Consider the following 17,052-nt stretch of genomic DNA (forward strand, 5'->3'; position numbering starts at 1 on the left):
TCACACTTTTTATATACGTGATATAACTCCACAAAAATAATTATACCATTTGACAAAAAAGGCATGGTTTAAACTCAAAAAGGCTAAAGTATAGGACAAAATGTGAACAAAGAAAAGAGACTTTCAAGGCTAGTCTTCGACAGCAGAAGGAGGATATTTTAAAATTTAAAAACAGTTTAAGCCCACTTGCTTATGAACAGTGATGAAAGTAAAGAGCAGTTTGAGATGACCAGCAAATGCAGTTAATAGATTTGCATGAAAGATGTTTCAATCGACAATGTTCTAAAGCCACCACATTGACATAATTTTCATTGCAATAATGGTTTATCCTAGTACTACAAGTATCCAGCGAATACTTGTCAGATAATATAATGTCAGTGTAATGATATGGTTCGGATACAGCTATATGAGTATTAAGCTGCTTTAATTTCTGTTTCAAATGGTGTACTAACAGCATCAAAAACCTGAATAAAACACAGTTGCTTGACAATATCTGTAAATATCGTATATTTGTATTACTCTCTATATCACAACTGTTTTGATTATTTTTTGATAAAATCTACATGGATATTGTGAAAATTGTGAAATAATGGAATATTTTCGAATTTCAGTGCAAAATGGGAACAGTTCACTCTTCTGATAAATGGCATTGGGATGAGAAAACAGGAAACATACGATTTACAGATTGCGAAAATTTATGCCAGATGACTTATTTGCATCCTTAGCCATATATTTAAATTTTTTCTGTGTTTACCATAATATATCGATATTAATTTTGTATATTTGTTTGTGGAAGGGAAAATGCAGATATAAATGTCCATAGAAAAAAATTGAAAATAAAAAGGGATCAAAACAGGGATCTTAATTTCCTTGAAGACAAATAGAACAAAGATTCTTTGTCTTGTTACGAGGACAAATGTTGCCTATATGTACGCTTCTGGTCGAATGTACTACATTAATAGGTGAGTTCAGTTATATTCCCTGTCCCTAGCTTAATGCATTTCCTGTCGGAATAGCATAAATGAAATGAACAAAAAGTGTCGTAAAGGCCGGAGTTAGAGAAAAAAAATCAAACACTTCACCAATGCCTCTTATTGTTATCACATAAGTTGAATGGAGAAGAGTACATCTGTCAGATAAACGGTGCGACATTGTCAAGATAAATAAGATATCGGCATGTTAAAGAAACATCAGAATATGAGCTCAAACCCCATGATAAAAAATCTTTGCTAATACAATTAAACAATATTATGTTCATCAATGGTAATAAGGTTAACATCAACAGAACAGAATAGAGCAAAAATACACCACTCGAGAACAGTTTATATACAGGAACGATAAAACACGTTAATGGATTCTACAAAAGACGCGTAAGAGAAGAGTTACTCTCTAGTTACATGTATAACTTAATTACCCCGGAGAAGTTTAATTACCTAAAAATATGTCTAGGAGCAAAAAATGATAGTCCTTGTTCAATAGTAAGAAAAGCGATTTAAGAAGATTGATCAAACTTTAGCAATGATATTTTAAACTTGAAACCGATGGTTTCATGCATATCCTTTTAAGTGTATCGTCAACCTTTTATGTCCATATTCTGAAACGAAACTCAGTTTGGTCTTTTTATCGTTAAGTTTAAAACCATTTCTGATAATTCCAGCATGTCAAAAATGCTCTTATATTCCAGTACGCAATCATAAAAAAATCACAAGCCCTAAATGATGACGATAAAGAGGCAGGAGTAATATTAAAACAATTAATGGAAAAGTGGGGCCTCAAAACGCCTAGTGTCCTAATCTCTGTAACAGGAGGTGCCAAATCTTTTGAATTGGTAACGCACAAGAGAACAATCTTCAAGCGCGAGCTCATCAAGCTAGCCAGGACAATAGGTAAGCATATCTGATTGGTAGGATATCGAAATTGTCATACGACAAATACAACTTCGCATTTAATGAATATATTATTTATGTATAGGAAACCAAGTAAATAACTGAAGAAAAAACTACATATATTGTTTCTAATTCTTTCAATAATATAATAATAAAAATTAAATTACAATATCTAAAACCATTTATCTTTATTGTTCGTATATACCATGTGCACTCTTTCATTACAAAGATATTTGGGTCGTAAGTGGAGGAAGTGACTGTGGCATCATGAAAGAAGTCGGAGAGGCTGTTCGTGACGCCAATTACTTGAAACCAAATTCCGTTGTTGCCATAGGAATAGCTACATTTGGTGTAGTAGCATATCGAGAGGACCTTGGTAACAATATTCAACAGGACGATGTTTACTTGGCAAATCAGAAAACAAATGAAAATGAAAACGAGACAAATCTGGATCCAAATCACTCTCATTTTATACTTGTCGATGATGGAACGGAACAGCAATTCGGGAAAGAGATATCATTTAGAGCAGGGATTGAAATGGCAGTGTCAAAACTTAGAACTACTGGGGCAGGTAAATATGAAGATGGTTTCCTCTCGCTATTGTACATTTTGATCTCATACTATAATTTCCTTAAAAATATATTACAGATCTTATTTAGCTCATTACTGACTCTTATTGTCAAGTGAACATTTGACTTCTTTCAAACACAATCGAATCAATGACTATATAATGTCAAGGTAGCCTAATACCAACAGATACAGAATATTACTTGGTATGTGCTATACACGCATTGAAGAGATATCACGTTACGAATAACATTACAATAACTAGTAAAATATACAAATTAAGCGCCCTTTTTCTCTATGCATGACTTGAAAGGGACACTGAAATATCACAGAAGCACACAAAGAACAAAATGTACTTGTGTTTACTCTACAGAGGCTATGGTCCCCGTTGTTCTCCTGGTTGTTGAAGGAGGGCCAAATACAATCAAAACAGTGAAAGAGGCAGTTTGTGGTGGGATTCCAACAGTTCTTGTTAAGGTAAACTACTCAAGAAATCAGCGACCTAAGGATACTTAGAAGAGAACATATGTCGCGGGGCTGGTGTCTGGAACCAGCCCTGTTGGTTGACCTGGTTCATAGCCGCTGTGCCGGTCCTCCAATCACGCCCTTAAGGATGTTATCATCTGAAAAGTAAAATCATTTTAGTATTAATTTTTTTGCCGGATGATGATTTGGTGGTTTGATTTTGAAAAGTAAATTATAAGCAAAACATCATATTTTGCCTGAATAGGAGGCCTTGTCTTAAGTTTTGCAATATTCTCCCAAATTAGACATTTTTCCAAGATAAAAAACGAAGCTGAATTAGTTGTTTACGGGTCCTAAAAGAAGCCTGAAAGTTGTTCACCAAGTCGGAATTCACGCATGTGTACTAATTTGAAATCTACCCAAGACTTTCAGAATTATACTTTGGAGGAGTACTTTAGATGAGTACTTTTGCCCACAGCAAACGTTGAAATTGTTGACGATTGTAACCAGATCACGTCGTCAAGTAAGCCGTCAAAATAAGATAACAAAGTGTGTCAGAACACAAAACTGCAACACATTATGTTGGAATTCATTTTATACTGAATTATGTCTTACTGCCGTTGAAACAAAGTACATGCTAAAGTTAATCAATTTTTTTTTTTACATTGCTTGTAAAAGGTAACACGTTGTATTTATTGTGAGAAAATAGCAAATTGATGATTTGCATTATGTCAAATTTATTTCAGAGGTGAAAAATAGTTTGACAAAGCATCATTGATATTGCAGGGTTCTGGAAAAGCAGCTGACGTCTTAGCTTTAGCCTGCGAATGTGCTGAAAAACCTAGAGCAGAGAGGTAACATTAAAATGTTCAATAAAAAATTATTATTATTATCCGGTTTTATTAACATATGTGTGGTGTTAACATACGGATATTTTCAATACAAATGTCACATAATTTACCACGAATGAAGTGGTAAGATGATAGATATGTAAGATTGGAGTGGTAGGATGTTGGATATGTGTGATAGCAATGGTAGGATGAGATATTTGTTAGGATGGAGTGGTAAGATGACAGATTTGTAAGATTGGAGTGGAAGGATGATAGATTTGTTAGAATGGAGTTTTGAGATGATAGATTTGTAAGATTGGAGTGGAAGGATGACAGATAACTTTGTTAGAATGGAGTGGTAAGATGAAAGATTTGTTAGTATGGAGTGGTAAAATGATATCTTTGTTAGAATGGAGTGGTGAAATGATAGCTTTGTTAGTATGGAGTGGTAAGATGATAGCTTTGTTAGTATGGAGTGGTAAAATGATAGCTTTGTTAGTATGGAGTGGTAAGATGATAGCTTTGTTAGTATGGAGTGGTAAGATGATAGCTTTGTTAGTATGGAGTGGTAAGATGATAGCTTTGTTTGTATGGAGTGGTAGATGATAGATTTGTTAGTATGGAGTGGTAAAATGATAGCTTTGTTAGTATGGAGTGGTAAGATGATAGCTTTGTTAGTATGGAGTGGTAGATGATAGATTTGTTAGTATGGAGTGGTAAAATGATAGCTTTGTTAGTATGGAGTGGTAAGATGATAGCTTTGTTAGTATGGAGTGGTAAAATGATAGCTTTGTTAGTATGGAGTGGTAAAATGATAGCTTTGTTAGTATGGAGTGGTAAGATGATAGCTTTGTTAGTATGGAGTGGTAAAATGATAGCTTTGTTAGTATGGAGTGATAGCTTTGTTAGTATGGAGTGGTAGATGAAGATGATAGCTTTGTTAGTATGGAGTGGTAAGATGATAGCTTTGTTAGTATGGAGTGGTAAGATGATAGCATTGTTAGTATGGAGTGGTAGATGATAGATTTGTTAGTATGGAGTGGTGAAATGATAGCTTTGTTAGTATGGAGTGGTAAGATGATAGCTTTGTTAGTATGGAGTGGTAAAATGATAGCTTTGTTAGTATGGAGTGGTAAGATGATAGCTTTGTTAGTATGGAGTGGTAAGATGATAGCTTTGTTAGTATGGAGTGGTGATAGCTTTGTTAGTATGGAGATGATAGTGGTTTGTTAGTATGGAGTGGTAAATGGTAAAATGATATATGGAGTGGTAAGATGATAGCTTTGTTAGTATGGAGTGGTAAGATGATAGCTTTGTTAGTATGGAGTGGTAAGATGATAGCTTTGTTAGTATGGAGTGGTAAGATGATAGCTTTGTTAGTATGGAGTGGTAAGATGATAGATTTGTTAGTATGGAGTGGTAAAATGATAGCTTTGTTAGTATGGAGTGGTAAGATGATAGATTTGTTAGTATGAGTGGTAAAATGATAGCTTTGTTAGTATGGAGTGGTAACATGATAGCTTTGTTAGTATGGAGTGGTAAGATGATAGCTTTGTTAGTATGGAGTGGTAAGATGATAGCTTTGTTAGTATGGAGTGGTAAAATGATAGATTTGTTAGTATGGAGTGGTAAAATGATAGCTTTGTTAGTATGGAGTGGTAAGATGATAGCTTTGTTAGTATGGAGTGGTAGATGATAGCTTTGTTAGTATAGAGTGGTAAGATGATAGTTTTGTTAGTATGGAGTGGTAAGATGATAGCTTTGTTAGTATGGAGTGGTAAGATGATAGCTTTGTTTGTATGGAGTGGTTGATGATAGCTTTGTTAGTATGGAGTGGTAAGATGATAGTTTTGTTAGTATAGAGTGGTAAGATGATAGTTTTGTTAGTATGGAGTGGTAAGATGATAGCTTTGTTAGTATGGAGTGGTAAGATGATAGCTTTGTTAGTATGGAGTGGTAAGATGATAGCTTTGTTAGTATGGAGTGGTAGATGATAGATTTGTTAGTATGGAGTGGTAAAATGATAGATTTGTTAGTATGGAGTGGTAAGATGATAGCTTTGTTAGTATGGAGTGGTAAGATGATAGCTTTGTTAGTATGGAGTGGTAGATGATAGCTTTGTTAGTATGGAGTGGTAAGATGATAGTTTTGTTAGTATGGAGTGGTAGATGATAGATTTGTTAGTATGGAGTGGTAATGGAATGATAGCTTTGTTTTGGAGTTAGTATGGAGTGGTATGGAGATGATAGCTTTGTTAGTATAAGATGATAGCTTTGTTGGTAGATGATATAGGTAAAATGATAGCTTTGTTAGTATGGAGTGGTAAGATGATAGCTTTGTTAGTATGGAGTGGTAAGATGACAGATTTGTTAGTATGGAGTGGTAAGATGATAGCTTTGTTAGTATGGAGTGGTAGATGATAGATTTGTTAGTATGGAGTGGTAAGATGATAGCATTGTTAGTATGGAGTGGTAAGATGATAGCTTTGTTAGTATGGAGTGGTAAGATGATAGCTTTGTTAGTATGGAGTGGTAAGATGATAGCTTTGTTAGTATGGAGTGGTAAGATGATAGCTTTGTTAGTATGGAGTGGTAAGATGATAGCTTTGTTAGTATGGAGTGGTAAGATGATAGATTTGATTAGCTTTGTATAGTGGTAGAGTGCTTTGTTAGTATGGAGTGGTAAAATGATAGCTTTGTTAGTATGGAGTGGTAAGATGATAGCTTTGTTAGTATGGAGTGGTAAGATGATAGCTTTGTTAGTATGGAGTGGTAAGATGATAGCTTTGTTAGTTTGGAGTGGTAAGATGATAGCTTTGTTAGTATGGAGTGGTTGATGATAGATTTGTTAGAATAGAGTGGTAAAATGATAGCTTTGTTAGTATGGAGTGGTAAAATGATAGCTTTGTTAGTATGGAGTGGTAAGATGATAGCTTTGTTAGTATGGAGTGGTAAGATGATAGCATTGTTAGTATGGAGTGGTAGATGATAGATTTGTTAGTATGGAGTGGTAAGATGATAGCTTTGTTAGATTGTGGTGGTAAGATGAAAAATTTGTTAGTATGGAGTGGTAGATGATAGATTTGTTAGAATAGAGTGGTAAAAGGATAGCTTTGTTGGTATGGAGTGGTAAGATGATAGCTTTGTTAGTATGGAGTGGTAAGATGATAGCTTTGTTTGTATGGAGTGGTAAGATGATAGCTTTGTTTGTATGGAGTGGTAAAATGATAGCTTTATTAGTATGGAGTATTAGGATGATACAGTTGTTCGATTGTAGTGAAAGGGTGTTGGATATGTTTGATAGTAATAGTAGGATGATATAATCGTTATATTGGAGTGGTAAAATGATTGATTTGTTAGAATGGAGTGATAGGATGTCACATCTGTGTAATGTTTGATTTAGTGATATGAGGTAAAATTGTTTTGAAATATCCTATTGCTTGGGAGGAAATTGGATTGGTTAGAATGTTGAACTCAGTGGTTGAATTTTTCATGTCTATTAAAGTAACAGAAAGAGGATGACGGATTTATCATGTCTAATTCAGTTGTAAGAGGTTGGGTAAAATCACTTCTTCAACTTCAGTGGTAGGCAGTCGAATTTGATAAATGAATATGATATTTATTACTTATCACAATGCTGGTTGTATCAGTATTTTGGATATGTAATTTCCATCGAATTTCCTTCACATATTGAAAATTATTGCTACAAAAACGTTACTTTGCTGCAAATTTTATCAAATAAGTCAGTGAAAAATCATTCAGAATGAGATGGGAGTCAGAGTTAAGAAAATTAACAGGAGTGACTGAAGTCCATAAAGCGGCTGTTTACGAATGTATGGAGAAGAGACGTCTGATTACGGTATTCGATATGACGGATACATCAAATATGTCTAGTGAAATGGGAGAAGCGATTCTGACGGCACTGCGGAATGGTAGGTCAAACCGTTTTGAAAGAAGAATCATTTAGTTAACATGTATGTTGATCATACCACTGACCATAAGTTGCTAATTGTCTCTTTTCTCTGGAATAAAATGATCCAGCTTAAAATCCATTGGTCTTAATCTCCTTTATCAGGAGTCTCTGTGTTATTGGTATGTATTTGTTGTTATTATTGACAAGAGTGTATTTCATAGCTACATCAATATTACTAATACTCATACATTGCTATCAGAGGTAGAACATTTTAAAAACAATTTTCCTTTCACTTTTATACATTTGGCACTTATATATGAAAATGGCAATCTAGTCAGATGAATCATTATATATAAATTGTTTGAAAAATAGTATTGTCTATAAATGACTCTAGTAAGAGTGAACACTTGATATAACTTAGAGCTGTTAAAACTTTATTCATTCATTCCTAAACTAGTATAATTAGATTTACGCGAATCTAAAGATCTTGAATTGATATTAGGCTAATCGGTGTAAATATCTCTCTTTATTTGCCTCAGTGGAAAGAGAAAACAGGAGCCTCAGTCAACTGAAGCTTGCGTTGTACTGGAATAGAATCGATACCGCCAACGATATCATGCGAAATATAAGTGTAAGTTTACTTATTCTTCAAGATTGGTGGTAAGATCTTCTAACAGACTAATGGCATACCTATGGGAACTAAATGTGTCCCTCTGTTGGTTAACTTGTTTTTGTTTTCATACGAGGTTGAAGTAATCGAAAAGCTTACCAAATCAGGTCACAAAGACATTGCAAAATTGTTTGATTTCACTTTCAGATGATATATTGATGATGTCTCGTCTATAAATAACAAGTAATTTAATGACCACGCCCATCATATTTACCCGTCAGAATTGGAAATCAAAGCCATGCCAAACACTTCTACATTAGTCGGTCTTTTGCTACACGAAACCAAAAGATAGTCTTTGAATAATCTTTTTTCATCTCGAAGACCGATATAATCGACATGTACATTTACAGAATTTGAACTGTGGTAATTTTTAGTAGGAAGATAACCTTAATAGAGAAGCTGCGCTGCAGTCAGTTCTGGTCTCAAACAATTTGTCATTTTTTTGCATCAATAGAGGGAGAATCTCCATGCAGCGTTCAATGACAACGAGATGATTACTTCTGCTCTGGTATTGGACAGATCTGAATTCATGGAAATCTTTCTAGCGAAAGGCATGGACATGACTAGCTATTTGTCGAAAGACATGCTCACAAAACTTTATTGCGAGGTTGGTTTTGATTATATCATATTAGGTAATGTACTTTTCAGATCGATTTCAGTTATCACTCTTGATATAACTATGATCTTCTACTGTTGTTAGTTACTGTAAGAACGTATATATGTCTTATGTAAACGTTTGCATTTGATAATGAGAAGGAGTTTTATTTCTTTGTGATAACAACCTTAGAAAAATGAAGTTTTAGAAAAACAAAAATATCTCTACATACAATAACTGACATCCATGAGACCATAATATGTATTTAAGAACATCGAATTTGTAATCCATTAACATGTAATGTGAATTAGATACGCTTTGCCCACAGATTCCAAATGACGGTGCTTTAAGAGCTATTATGTGGAAAGTAAGGAAAATACCCGAACTAGAAAAGGACGTAAGTATTAAAATAAAACAATAAAAAGCATTAAAAAATCAAACATTTAGTTTTTCATGGTTTCCAGACATGCAGATTTTATAGTGATCTTATTGAGAAATTTTCTATTTTCTTGTGCGATATTAAGTTGAACGTGTTTGATGCCCGTTACGTTGCCTGTTGACTCCGTTATTGTATACTTTGTTCTCAATTGAGAGCGTGGCATTATTTTCTTGGATTGACAAATGTTTACATGATGGATGTCGTCGAAGACGCTTAATTTTCCGGAGTACATGGTCTTATAGGATTATTGGTAGTGTATACAAATATCTTTTAATATATTTAACTTGTCCTGCATCGAATGTTGCATTATTACATTGCGTGACGATGTCTTCCGGGGAAAGCACGAAACGGGAAAATCTCGTGGACAGCAGTGTTGTTACCTTGAGTTAAACTGCTCGTCCTACCATTAAGTAGTCTTCAACGTCACAACATCAGGACAAGATTATTCGTTAGCGCATTTGCAAATGGCACCCTACTGCCACTGAATCTACCCTTTATATCATAGGTACTCATAACCGTTCTATCCAAGCGATAACTGCAAAGAAATGATTGCGGGAAGTTGGTCTGTCGACACGTCATCCGTTTGTAGGTCTGCCCCTTAACGCTGCTCGTCGCCAGCGTCGTATGGCTTGGGTGGCGGCACATACCCCTAGAATTCCCATTGAGGGAGTAGAGTTGGGTCTTGTTTACTTGTTCAACCTGTTTCGAGCTGACGGTCGACGGCGTGTATACCGACGACAGGTTTTGGGTGGATCGGTTTGGTGTTGAGAGGAATCCCACATGGAGTTAAATTACAACTGCTTGTGGCAGCGGGTAATTTACCTGCCGCTAGGTATGGAGACCAGCTGGATAGATAGGTTCGACGACGCCAGTCTCTCCCTGTTACTCTGGCCCAACTGAGAACAGCCCCTTGGAATTATAGGCCAACATCTCAATGAGGAGAATAAACTCACTCATGAACTCCAAACCAAGCAGAATCAGGGTTGTGGAGACTCGAATGGGGAACATACCCGGTATTAACTAACCAGCTCCTACAATAAGTTCATTTCGATTTTAGAATACAGACTTCTGTTTTATTCATTTTTTGAGTTTGTTCTGTATGGATTTATCCTCATTCTGACTTTAAAATATTGAATATTATACTTGACGTCTTGCCTAGAATCTTTATCCCCTGAGTATAATTATGATAAAACGAGGGGTACTACATTGATATTTTACCAAATTATGTTTATTTAACAGGAAACATGTTTGGTGAATATTGGAAAACTGATCACTCTTCTTCTTGGGACATTTTATGACATCCATCCTTTGTATGCAAAGAAGGGAACTAGCACCATAGATAATCCGTTTCAACATCTGTTGTTGTGGTGTATCCTGTCAAACAGACATGAAATGGCAAAGTTATTTTGGAAGTATGGAAAGGTAAATTGTTATTCTTTTTTCAATAAAATAAATATTAATCCTTGGACAACTTACATGTTGCACATATTTTTTAGTAGAAAAATAATTCTTAAACATTCTCATAACTAATAAATAATTGTGGTTATTGGACTCTGTAAGTTTGTTGGCGTAAGAGTTCATCCTTTTGACACGAAAAAATCTTTTTAGCATTCATCATGTTTGTCTTGCCCTGTATTTTGTCGAAACTAAATCGTAACAAACCCATTCAAATATTTTAATATTACTACATTAATCATTTTGCTTGAAATGTAGGACCAGATTGCCGCTGCTTTGGTTGCATACGGACTGTTGAAGAAGATGGCCCTTCTGATTGAAAATAAGGACTTAGAGATATCAATGAACAGTCATGCAGAGTAAGAACAGTTTTAACTACAGCTCGGGCAATAGGTTTATCTGATGCACATGTAGAAGTAACCAATGCTACAACTGATAATGTAATACGCATTATATTCTTTAGCGGTGAACGTATTTTGAACAAATTTCTCCTCAATAAATATGATTGATACGTGCCAATATTCTATTACATTTGAGAAGGTCAAAATTCAATTAAATATGATAAGTAAATAAATAAAGGAATTACGCAAAACCCATGAATAAGACAGGGAGAATAACAGATGTTCCAGAAACGGAAGCGTCCTGATCTTCATCGACGCCATATTGGTAATTCCGAGTAAATAATGTCTTGTTCTCAAAAGAAACACAAGGAATACAGCAGTGTCAACAAAAGCCGTAAAAACGAGCATTGAACACGATCAACGTCACATCGCATACTGAAATATATTTATATATATCACTGTTACGTCGATACAACATTCCTGAAGTCATCTCCGACCTGTATCGTTCGAAACCATCTGTTATGAATCTTTCTGTCCGCTGTCGATGTGATATTAAAACCGTTAAATCGTGACAGACATTCGAGAAGCAGGGAGAAATGAATAATTCACATATCGAAATCATCTCACTTATTATACAGCTGTCCCTGGAGATTTTGTTGTAAAAAAGATCGAGATAAGTGGCAGATGATAAACAAAAAGTATTCAATTCAGTGAAAGCACGGTTGTATCTTGGATGTCAATTTCATGTACATTAAAGACATTAATTATTTGCCAATAATATGCCCATGTAGAGAGTTCAGATCCAACGGAGAAGAAATAGTCTACTGTTTTGAATAGGGATTTTCTAATTTTTGATAATTCATTTGCTAAAATTGACAATTTTTGCTGACGACAGCATCTATACCTGCTTAAGGTAAAAAAAGTCAATTTTATGAACAGTTGCTTATTCTATTTGTCAGTGAATTTTGTCAACTTGCACAAACATTGTTGAGCAAATGCAGAGAATCAAGCGAAAAGAAGACATCGCAAATGCTTTCAACACAAATGGACGATTGGGGTAATGCGACATGTAGGCAGATAGCAAGAATGACAGAAAACAAAAGTTTTATCGCTCACCCGTTCTTCCAATCACTTCTTAGTGAGGAGTGGATGGGTGATATTTCACTTCTCAATCGATGGACCTGGGTAAGAAAATACAGATCGAATATTTTACATATACTATTGCTATGGGTGTTACATTTCATTGCCTCCTGAATAAAAACCGATGAATTAAACAGTCTTCTTCATAAGTGACAACTAATAATTACGTATGCTGTGAAACAAAATGATGTAAACATCTACGAAATAGAAAGCATTTGCGCAGGCATTGATAAACATTTCATACTCATCTAAATATATGTTGCAAACAAAGTTTTTTAATTGATATCTATGTTCTACGTTTTCTTTGTATTAGTTTAAGCTGCCGCTGTGTGTTGTGCCACCGATGCAAGTTTTGATACCTTGCCTTATCACATTCAAAGAGGATGATACGAAATTCCAAAAGCAAAATAAGGTCAGCTAAGTGCAGGAATGTTTTATCATCAATAATTACTCATTTTAGTATTTACTTATGGATTGTACAAAAGACACGCAAGTAAACAGCGCATTTTAATATTTCTGAATGAAGTCAAACAATGAATTGAACAGCATCATACAGCTGTTTCGTCCTTCTAGGACTCGTCAGTGATGCTAAGTTTGTGGGAAACTTTTAAACGATTGACGACATCACCAAATATTTCAAACTGTGTCTCTTAGCATCTCTGACGAATCATGGAAGGACAAAACAGTTCTATGATGCGTTTAATACATTATTTGGTGCCTTTGCATGACATTCTAAATTTGTATTAAAGGTGCTATTTACTTTTACATAAACAGTTACATTGACCTATTGCCAACACTACCTAACATGTAACAGGAACAACCAACAAGTAGATATCAGTTGCATTTTCCTCGTGACATCGTTTTTGCTATAAAATATAGAATTCAATGAACTTAGTGTAAATTCTTGAACGATAAGATATCTACCTTAACAATTGTTATTTATTTCGTTACATACAAAGACATCCCCAAGTACGTGGAGTTCCAAAAGGTAATTATCATTCTTCACTAGTTTGTATTGTTTTCTTTATGTCTAATGCTGTTATTGATCGCATCGCAAACAAGTCACTCAAATGTCGAATTTATCCGTTATCATTAAAAAGTTTGTGGAAACTGTATAAGGTGATTTCATAAATGCACGTTCAATGAAAGTACGTGTCACCACAAAGAACTTTGTCTAAAAGAGTCATTATAACCAGATAATACATTAGGTTTTATTGTCAATATTTTGATTTAGGTCAACATGCAATTCCGATAGAATATGCAGCTGTGAAAAGATTATACGTTTCTACCAAGCACCTGTCGTGAAGTTTGTTGGGAACTCTGTAAGCATGCTTGTACTAGTCATATTTACGTATGTGATATACATGTAGATGTTGGAGTTAAATAGAAAAAAAAAAAACTTTGTGATTTATAAACATGTACACTTTGTATGTTTGCTGTGTTTTTTTTCTCGTTTAAATTATCAGGAGTTGTGTCAGTTTATTGGTGTACGAATTAATCTAATTTCGTTACACTTACCGACCAGTATTAATTCCTTGTTCACTTACATGTAACACAATAAATTCAGAGTAACCTCCCGTTTTGGAATACAAATGTGGTTGTTTTTACTTAACTGCCTACTTGATTAATCACAAAGAAGCTATATTAACGACATGAATTAATGTTTTTGACTTTATCACTTCTAATAAAGGATTTCAAACTCTCCGGATGCTTTTACATTTTGAATAAATGAACCTAGATATACTTTCATCTTCAGCTTGATCATCCAATCGCTATCCTTCAAAATCAAATATGACATTGTTGTTAAAATGGAGCCAACATGTTTTATAGTTCAGGCATTTTAAGCTTTGATTTAGAGACGTTCCTTTATTTTTTCAGATGATCTATGTAGTATTTCTGATGTTATTCGCCTATGCCCTGCTATCCAAATTCGACACTACCTGCACCAAATTTGAAGTCGCCTTAGCAGTGTGTGTGTCCGTTTTGTTCTGCGACGAAATAATCCAAGTAAGGCATTTGTTGTTTATTAAAGTGTGTTTCATTGTTAAATGAGTGAATTTTGGTCGATCCAAAGTTATTTACGTAATTATAAATACAGCTTCATTTTATTGCACAAAAATTGGTGGAGGGAACAAATTGATTTTTTTCATGATTTATAACATATAAAAAATTACAATACATATCTTACCTAAGTTTTAATCAAGCAATCAAAAAATTAAGTTTTGCAAGACTTTCAGAAACGTTGATTTATCACGCATTGAATAAACCAATTAAGGATATTCGAACCTCTACCGCTTTGGTCATTTGCAGATGAAGTCCACCGGTCCTGGAACGTATTTCCAGAACAAATGGAACTATCTGGATATTTCTGGAGTGATTCTGTTCGTTTGTGGGTTTTGTATCTTTTTGTTTGAATCGGCAATATTCACAGAGGGTCTCGGGCGAATGATTTGCTCCTTTTCATTCATATGTTTCTCTCTCAGTCTCCTTGGAGTATTTGCACTTCACGAGAATGTCGGACCGCAGTTGCAGATGATCAAAAGAATGGTAAGAAGACCTTTTTAAATATCTTGATCTTTGCTTTTTTCCGTCTTTAAGGTAAAATTCCTATTGTTGTCTTTTAAATGTCGTTTTTTCTTATTTTAGTTCTTTGATTTGCTTTCATTCCTTGCGATTTTATTAATCTGCGTAATGACATATGCCATTGCTGCTTATGTAAACCTATACCCTGCCTCGAGGATTGATGGTGATCTTGTCTTCAATCTTCTTCGCATCCCGTATTGGAATCTGTATGGAGAACTGAATTTGGAAGTACTTGAACGTAAGAACAGCTTAATGATCAAAGCAACCATGCTTCATTTATAACATCCACCTCTCACCAAAATGATCGAGGTTCTATTTCTCTGTTCAGACGTGAGAGGTAAAGTTGAATATGTTTACCGATGGGACTACGATGTCATTCCGGGACAAACACAATTAATAAATTAATATTAATATCAGTATATATTACGCAACAAAGAATTGCGCAATACTTAGCACGTGTCACAGTCGATTTTCTGGTTGAAAGCGTTTTTCATATCATGCGCGTTCTATCAAGATATTGTTAAATGATTTTGTAATGAATATTTCTATTGACACTATCTCTTTAAATCAAAGAAATTTCCATGACATTTTGTTCACACAATATTTAATAAATTGTTCAAAACTATTGCATACACACGCTATGTTTGGGATGGGAAAACAAGTACGTAGCTTTTATTATTTCCTATGTCAGAAAAACTCTTGGTGACATTAATGTTAAGACTAGATATTGAGCGTCACCAATAATGGAGCAAACATCTTCCAGTTTCTTGTAGTTGATTAGTTATTGAAACAGATATGAGATTAATTGCATACATTCAAATCTTATTACATGTTGCCTTGTATTGTTTCAAAACTCTACAACGATTAAGACATGTACCCCTCTAAATATAATCATTTTAGTGAAAGAACCAGACTGCAGTTTCGATCCACTGATCTACCAGAATGGAGCCATTCCAAGATGTCCTACAGCGATTGGTTCATATTTAGTCCCTGTGCTGATGGGAATGTATATGCTGTTTGCAAGTATTCTTCTTCTCAATCTTCTCATTGCTATGTTCAGGTAAGTTACTGATGGCCATTGTTATTAGAAAATTTGTCTCATTGTTGTTATCTCTCACAATTCCTTTATTTTTATGTTCGAACATAAATATCTTCAGATAGATCAATTAAAAAGGGAATAATTTACAATTGTTTTTTGCTTTCTTTCCTAATAAGACAGTATTCATTCTGTTTAACGAAATTTAATCGCTACATAATTCACATTGACCCAACAAGTTATTGTCGTTTCTTTTCAGTAACTCGTACGCGAAAGTCCAAGCTGAGACGCATCTTCACTGGTGCTTTCAGAGATCCACGCTGATCCATGAATGCTCTAGTCGTCCACGAATTCCACTGCCATTTAAGCTTACAACGAACCTATTTAAACTCTTGTGCTGCTGTCGGAGAAAAGGCAAACTTGGCTATAACAAAGCTCCCCATTCAGGTACGCAATTATGTGCATTGTTATGTTCGATGAACGTCAGCAATTTTCGATCCTATCATTATGTAAAATTACCTTGTAAACTAAAATACCTTTACGACAGTTTTATATTGAAAATTATATTGGAAAAGAGACTAGGATTTCCAATAAACCTTAAAAACCACAGTCATTTGTTGTTAAAATTTGACATTGAACCTTATTTGACATGCATCATGTATAAATAAAACCGTTTTTATGTCTTCAGATCCAGTAGTTGGCAAAAAATGTAACTCTCTGACGCTGTGGGAGAAGGCGGTGACAAATGAATTTATGAATGATCTCCATAGTATGACGTAGATGAAAGGAACAATAGTAGTTACGACACAAACACAACATATCTCCTCATTCGTAATAAAATTTGTCGCTTACTAATAAGACAAATATGGTATAAACCATTACCGATGCAAGCTAAATAAAATCAGGTCTTGTTTAGTAATGTGTGATATCAATTTGAAATAGATGTTAAGTTTTATTTGAAATATTCGTTACTTTGAAAGAGTTCTCCTGTACTTGTCATACAACAATCTCTCGAAGCTCTAATCACAAGTCAGTGAGATGAAATACAGTGGATCTTCGTTATGTCGAACTGTTACAACTCGAAGACCTTGTCTAATTCGAACTACGTATGTATTTCATTGGTCCTGGCAACA

General features: G+C 34.6%; 1 protein-coding gene across 1 annotated transcript; it reads left to right on the forward strand.

Moving 5' to 3' along the window:
* Positions 1–617: 617 nt before the first annotated feature.
* On the forward strand, positions 618–16,699 carry LOC132556847 (transient receptor potential cation channel subfamily M member-like 2). Its single transcript, XM_060221283.1, has 21 exons — positions 618–691; positions 1,672–1,886; positions 2,116–2,457; positions 2,827–2,930; positions 3,705–3,772; positions 7,510–7,679; positions 8,200–8,291; positions 8,785–8,937; positions 9,254–9,322; positions 10,604–10,786; positions 11,078–11,178; positions 12,120–12,345; positions 12,614–12,712; positions 13,260–13,273; positions 13,535–13,622; positions 14,179–14,307; positions 14,611–14,847; positions 14,947–15,121; positions 15,784–15,943; positions 16,179–16,366; positions 16,608–16,699. Exons 1-21 carry the CDS (start codon positions 618–620, stop codon positions 16,697–16,699), a joined length of 2,979 nt encoding a protein of 992 aa, XP_060077266.1.
* Positions 16,700–17,052: the final 353 nt, after the last annotated feature.

The sequence above is a fragment of the Ylistrum balloti genome, unplaced genomic scaffold (genome assembly GCF_031769215.1).
Source record: "Ylistrum balloti isolate Yb309-2 unplaced genomic scaffold, AGI_CSIRO_Ybal_v1 Utg370594, whole genome shotgun sequence".
In the NCBI taxonomy this organism is placed as follows: domain Eukaryota; kingdom Metazoa; phylum Mollusca; class Bivalvia; order Pectinida; family Pectinidae; genus Ylistrum; species Ylistrum balloti.